Genomic DNA, 7,373 nt, shown 5'->3' on the forward strand with positions numbered 1-7,373 from the left:
AAAACACATTGCAGTGATACGTTTATTGAGGACTTTATTATGAGAAGCTGCTATTCCATGGCAGTCATGTGATCAGCAACAACTTGTTATTATGACTTTCTCCATTCAAATGCCCACATTGATTCACTGATCCATGGTCCCACACTTGTGCTTCCGCATGTCCTTGTGTTGGGGACTGGCCCGGAGTGGAAGTAAAGGAGAGAATTCCAAAAGAGCAATAAAACAAGCCTTTTATTGTTATCACAGCTATGATAAGTCAGAACAGCCGTAGGCACCCATCTCAATGGGTCCGTACTATGCAAATGGCCATCGCAAAATCATGTCGTAGCAAACAAAGACTATATACCCTTGGCTTATCTAAAACTGACCAATGGCTGAGGGTTTTCCTCACCTTCCACACGCACTTGGCATAAGTGATACCTGTGACCTCACTTGTTGATTTCAAGCTAACTTTTGGTCTTGGAACTTTCTGGAGAAAGGCACCAGCTCACAGGAAGGGAGGGGTATATGCAAAGGCAAAGCCACATAAGCAAAAGTTTACTATTTTCTGGCTTATGGTCCCTTCACTTGTAGTTCCACCTTCCCACACTTCCACTGCTCTGTAATATTATTATTATGTTTAAGCTAAATCTCAGTTCCAGCAATGGTCAATTATAATGGGGGAGCCAAATTATAAAATAAACAGTTTGAAAATAGCAAAGAGGGTATAGAAAGGCATACCCCTGCCAAGAGTTCAGTGCTGGCATGTCGGCATAAAAATGGAATGGATCCATTGCACAAGGTAGGGAATGGGAAGATTGTGGGGTTGACAGCTAATAATAATAATAATAATAATAATAATAATAATAATAATAATAATAATACAACAAACTAGAGCTGACAGCTGGCACAACAAAACCTTGCATGGAAAGTTCCTTGACAAAATTGAAGGAAAAGCTGATAAGGAGAAGACCTGGCTCTGGTTCACAAATGGGACCCTGAAGGAGACAGAAGGCCTGATCCTTGCAGCCCAGGAGCAAGCCATCAGAACAAATGCAATTAAGGCCAAGATCAAAAAATTAGCTGATGACCCAAAATGCAGACTGTGTAAGGAAACCGATGAAACCATTGATCATATCCTCAGCTGCTGTAAGAAAATTGCAGACAGACAGACTACAAACAGAGGCACAACTATGCGGCCCAAATGATTCATTGGAACTTATGCCTCAAGTACCACCTGCCAGCAGTAAAAAAACTGGTGGGATCGCAAACCTGCAAAAGTAGTGGAAAATGAGCACACAAAGATACTGTGGGACTTCCGAATCCAGACTGACAAAGTTCTGGAACACAACACACCAGACATCACAGTTGTGGAAAAGAAAAAGCTTTGGATCATTGATGTCGCCATCCCAGGTGACAGTCGCATTGATGAAAAACAACAGGAAAAACTCAGCCGCTATCAGGACCTCAAGATTGAACTTCAAAGACTCTGGCAGAAACCAGTGCAGGTGGTCCCGGTGGTGATCGGCACATTGGGTGCCGTGCCAAAAGATCTCAGCCAGTATTTGGAAACAATAGACATTGACAAAATCACGATCTGCCAACTGCAAAAGGCCACCCTGCTGGGATCTGCACGCATCCTCCGAAAATACATCACACAGTCCTAGACACTTGGGAAGTGTTCGACTTGTGATTTTGCGATATGAAATCCAGCATATCTATCTTGTTTGCTGTGTCATAATATTATAATAATAATAATAATAATAATAATAATAATAATAATAATAATAATAATACACTTTATTTATATTCCGCTTTATCTCCCTGGAGGGACTCAGAGCAATTACAATACATAAAAGGCAAACCTTCAATGTCTTTTTACATGAACAATGACATACAATGGCACAGATAAGGTAAAGAGCTTCCCCTTTTTCCACTTCTGGCGTCTGGAGGCCATGCTCAACTTCCAGTCATGGGGAGGTTCTGAATTACTCAGGTTTGGGGTCATTGCAGTAGTTTTTGCTTTTGCAACATTTGGTTACCACGGTACCCCAGCTTGGATCCACTTTCTTGGTGCCACATTTGTCTTCTGGCAAAGTGCACCCATACCTGTAGAAATTCCTTACAGCCGCTGTAGAAAAGAAGGCAAAGAACAGCGTTAGCATGTCCAGCTTGCCTTTCACAGACCCCCATTAACACTAAAGAGATATTTAAAATGCATTTGTGACTCTGCATGCTTCATACCTAGGTACTAGTCAAAACAAAACAAAATAGGACCAAAATAATAATCAGTGCAGAGAAACAGAATAAGTTAACCAAAGAGAAGGAACAAATATATGTTCCATAAAATCCGAGAAATCAAAGAGTGACCGTGCATCATGGCCAACAAGGAAATCATTGCATGATAAGGCCATCGTCAGGACAGAATATGGAGGAAAACAATAGTTTCTATTTGACAAAGAAGTCAGACAAGGTCCCATTTTATCACCTTATCTGTTTAACCTATATGTGGAGCATATTATATATAAAATAAAATTGCAGCAGGTCTGAACAAAGGAGTATGGAAACTGGAAGCTCTATGTGGTTTGGGGGTGTGCTTTGAGACCTGTTTGACAGCAAGGCCTTCCCCATTCCATTTATGTTGCTTCTCCATGACATCTGTCGCACTCCATTCCTGAGCTTTGAAGGATTCTGAAATGGCACAAAGAGCTCTAGAACTTACCAACTTTTGTAATGTGTTTTTAAAAATCAGATCAGGCTAAATGGGTGGAAAGCTGTGAATTTCATCTCATTTTCTTTTGCCATTGGATGGATCAAGAAGCTTCCTTGGGCACGGTTAAAGAACATTTGGCATTGCTAACCTTTGTTTTCTCAAGAAGCATCAGAAGAATGTAGTACGTGCCATCTCTGTTATTGAGCTCCAAGATCCAAAACATCAGCACGCAATAAAGAGAGTCACTGCCTGAAATTATTATGGCCAAAGACTACTTTGGAGACAGACGTACCTTTATAGATGTGAACTTGCTTGCATTGATTTTGTTTTTTAGCTATACAAAACCCTTCAGTGTGCATACACGATCCTCCAGGCTTAAACATTTTACAGCTATAGCAAAGGAGAGCCTCACCTGCAACAAACAGTAAAATTGGTTTTATAAAATGTACTAACTTAAGTATTTGGTGATGCCTGGGTTAGAGGTTTTGTAATGCTATTTATTCACCAGCATTTCAAATTGGCCATGTTGCGGTGTGTGTATGTGTGCCAAGTTTGATCAAGATCCATTATTGGTTAGGTGTTTAGTATTTTCTCTTGGTTATGGGGATCTGTGTGCCGAGTTTGGTCCAGATCTGCCATCTATGGGAGTCACAGTGCTCTCTGGAAGTCACCCAAAAACGTATTTTCATTTTTCTTATATATTAATTTAGGTAACTCGTGATGCCTGGGTCTGGTAATTTGTAATGCTATTTATTAGAAAAATCAGTCTTTGCTTTTGTTTTCTTACAAATGCTCCTATTAGAAAGGATGTGTGTGAAATACAACTCCCAAAATCATGGTAAATTACCCACAAACCCCACCAGTATTTTCTGTTGGCAATATTGTGTGCCAAGTTTGGTCCAGATCCATCGCCGGTTGGGTTTGCAGTGTTCTTTGACTGTAGGTGAACTACCCTGTTTCCCTGAAAATAAGACATCCCCAGAAAATAAGACCTAGTAGAGGTTTTGCTGAATAGCTAAATATAAGGCCTCCCCCAAAAGTAAGACCTAGTAAAGTTTTTGTTTGGAAGCATGCAGAATCGGTAAATGTACATACCATAGATTGTTGTACATGGAAATAAAGGTAGTAACAAGAAATAATAATAATAATAATAATAATAATAATAATAATAATAATAATAATAATAATAAAACTTTATTCTTGTATCCCACCTCCATCTCCCAGAAGGGACTCAGGGTAGCTTACACAGGGACAAGCCCAACAACAACATAAATTTACATACGAACAGAAATTTAAAACAGTAATTTAAAAACGGTATAGCAATCAAATATAATATAGAAATTCTTGAAAGGATTCCCAGTTTGGTTATGCTATTTTGTGATGACAACTACTGTACAGTAGATAATAAATTTTCATTTTTAAAAATTCAACCATAAATGTGAATTTGTGGAAAAATAAGACATCCCTTGAAAATAAGACATAGTGCATCTTTGGGAGCAAAAATTAATATAAGACACTGTCTTATTTTTGGGGAAACAGGGTACAATCCCCCCAAACTGTGAATCATTTTCCCCCAAACCTCGCCAGTATTCAAAGTTTGTCATGTTGGTATATGCCAAGTTTGGTCCAGATCCATCATCTGGTAGGTTCAGAGTGCTCTCTGGATGCTGATGAACTTTAATTCCCAAAATCTAGGGTCAACTCCTCCAAAAACAAAACCCTCCCACATTATCTGTTGACCATGTTGGTCAAGATCGATTGTTGTTAGATTACTACAACCGGCCAGTTGAAATCAGAACCCTGTATTTTTTATATATCTCCATTTATAACTTGTATTGACCCCAGTCACATTGGATGATCAGTCTGGCCACTTTTGAGACATTCCAATGCTTTCACTTCCACCTCTGTTCAAGCACCACTTCCACCTTAAGTATTTAATCCTTGCTGCATTTGAAATACAGCTTCATCAAATGCAAACTCCAATTTACATTTTACGTAACTGGGCATTTTACAATTGAGTCAAGGGAAAGGGATTGTGCTGCAACCTTTGGGATTATACACAGGCCTAGCAGAGTTTGACACTTAAGTGGCTTGTATTGAAAACTTGAGCCTCACATACAGACCTCCTGCAATATCATCAATGATTTATTTCATGCTACTTACTTACCAAGGCCACAGCAAAGCATGAGGCAGATGATGGCAAGCATAACTCTCTCCATCTTTTCTTCCAGCCCAGTAAATGCAGATTTTATGGGGAGAGTAGAAATCTTGTCAACAGAGTACAGAGAAAATATGAACGAACTCTTCACAAAACTTTGAAGGGTCAGTTCAAAGACAAATTTAAAGCTTTTCCTATCAGGAAGCGTCGGCAGGACAGAAGCATAATGGGCTTCCTCATTGGTAATATTATTGCAATAAATACAATCTTACCCGGATGTCAAAGAGTAAGGGTAGAATATTTCATGCTCAGTTGAATGATTCGGTTTTGGGAGGTAAATCAGGGAGCTGTCTTTAATGAACCACAGAATAAGTATTGTTGGAATTATCGTTAAAAGAAAAGGAACAGAAGGAGTACAGAATGCTCTGGAAAGACTAATAGCGAGATGTACTATTAGTAATAGATGACATGTAGTTTTTGTAATTCAGAACAGAAAGTTCCTCCATTTGGGAGCCTGTGACTCACCTTGTTTAGTGGAGCCCCAGTGGCGCAGTGGGTTAAACCCTTATGCTGGCAGGACTGATGACTTGAAGGTTGGGTTGCTGACCCAAAGGTTGCTGGTTTGAATCTAACCCGGGGAGAGTCCCGATGAGCTTCTTCTATCAACTCTAGCTCCATGTGGGGACATGAGAGAAGCCACCCACAAGGAAGGTAAAAACATTAAAACATCCAGGCATCCCCTGGGCAACGTTCTTGCAGACAGCCAATTCTCTCACACCAGAAGCCACTTGCAGTTTCTCAAGTCACTCCTGACACGAAAAAAAAAAAATCAATCTTGCTTAGTAGATGCATGGAATCAGGTCTTGAATGGGGAGTCAACACATAGGTAAATCTCACGGATTCTATGAATCTGCTCTAGTTGGGAATACCAACTGAATTTAGGCTTGTGCATAATGGTTATAAGTAGGAGATGCCAGAGTCTTGCCAGGAAAACATAGCAATAGAGCAGCTACAAATGAGCGAGTATCAGCAATGGATTCATAGAGTGTGAATAATGTGACCCACCATGCATTAAGACTGTAACTCCTGGTATTCCTCGCCATTGGCTGCTGCCTAGGGCTGATGGGAGTTGCATTCCAACAATAAATGGAGGGATACGTAATTTCCACACCTGGTCTAGAGTTAGCATAAGGGAAAGAGACTCAAAGGAATTCAGCTAAGGAAAGAGCATTATGTTTCTGCAGCCCTTCTGTAACCCTTCCCAAACTATAGCGAGGTTGCAAGAGGTGTGTCCTAATCACAAGTTGCCCTTTCAACATGAGGAGACTACCATGATGCCATCCCTTTTCTCTGAAGTCTGATTCTGAACATTAAGCCACATCTTTCATAAGGCCCTATTTGGCTGCTCAGTACCACCAGATTAGAGGAAATGCTCTCTATATGTGAGGTAGAGTCAGCAGCTGTCTCAGGTAATAATCTCCTAGCTCCAAGTTTCTCTCCCATGGGCTGTTACTCCTTGACGTTGAGCTTGGAAATTTCCAGGGAGAAATGGGAAGGACATGTGAACAGATTTCCCTACAAAATAGCCAAAAGTGCCTGAAAACTCTAATAAGGAGCTGTCGTGACACAGGAGCCAGAAACACCAAAGCAGAGATGGCAAAGCAGTCGTCAACCAGGAACGCCAAAGCAGTCGTCAGCCAGGAACGCCAAAGCAGTCGTCAAACAGGAACGCCAAAGCAGTCGTCAACCAGGAACGCCAAAGCAGTCGTCAACCAGGAACGCCAAAGCAGTCGTCAACCAGGAACGCCAAAGCAGTCATCAACCAGGAACGCCAAAGCAGTCGTCAACCAGGAACGCCAAAGCAGTCGTCAACCAGGAACGCCAAAGCAGTCGTCAACCAGGAACGCCAAAGCAGTCGTCAACCAGGAACGCCAAAGCAGTCGTCAGACAGGAACGCCAAAGCAGGAAGTAATCTGGATTCAGGAACACACGAAGCTGTACAGCCATGACCCAAGGAGACAGGCAGCGACCAAGCAACGTCCCAAAAGACACCTTGCCTTCTGCAAGGCAATAGTTCTCCAAACTCTACTTTTAACTTACTCGTCAGAGTCCGATGCTGATGAGACCTCCGCCCTTTCCTTATTAATCACAGCTGATCTTGATCTTGTTAGTGGACCTTGCCTCCCATCCCTCCAGTCCGTCCATCTTTGTTCAAGACTTAGATCTCCCCATGTCCCAGAAGTATGAGAGGCTTGCCAATCCCCTGATGCAGCCACATGGGCTGGCTCATCATCCACATTAACTTGAGTCCAGTCAGCACTCTCCATCTCACTCCCAGACCCATCATTCCCAGAGAATCCCTCAAAAGTCTCCTCATCCGTGGGAGCAGTAAGTATGTCCCGGACTTTTTCCTTTCTCTTTCCTCATCCGACTCCTGCTCTCGAGTAGACCTTTTGGTTCCTCTACTCTCTGCGAAATCATCATCTAGTATGGACTCCTCATCACTAGAAAACCCATAAAACA

General features: G+C 41.6%; 1 protein-coding gene across 1 annotated transcript; it reads right to left on the minus strand.

The window, feature by feature from the left end:
- Window positions 1-1,758: 1,758 nt before the first annotated feature.
- On the minus strand, window positions 1,759-5,044 carry LOC134293498 (acrosomal protein SP-10-like). The gene is made up of 3 exons (XM_062961217.1): window positions 4,860-5,044; window positions 2,985-3,104; window positions 1,759-2,110 (listed from the first exon to the last, which is right to left on the minus strand). Exons 1-3 carry the CDS (start codon window positions 4,909-4,911, stop codon window positions 1,968-1,970), a joined length of 315 nt encoding a protein of 104 aa, XP_062817287.1. The 5' UTR covers window positions 4,912-5,044; the 3' UTR covers window positions 1,759-1,967.
- Between the last annotated feature and the right edge of the window lie 2,329 nt (window positions 5,045-7,373).

The sequence above is a fragment of the Anolis carolinensis genome, unplaced genomic scaffold (assembly GCF_035594765.1).
Source record: "Anolis carolinensis isolate JA03-04 unplaced genomic scaffold, rAnoCar3.1.pri scaffold_8, whole genome shotgun sequence".
NCBI classification, from domain to species: domain Eukaryota; kingdom Metazoa; phylum Chordata; class Lepidosauria; order Squamata; family Dactyloidae; genus Anolis; species Anolis carolinensis.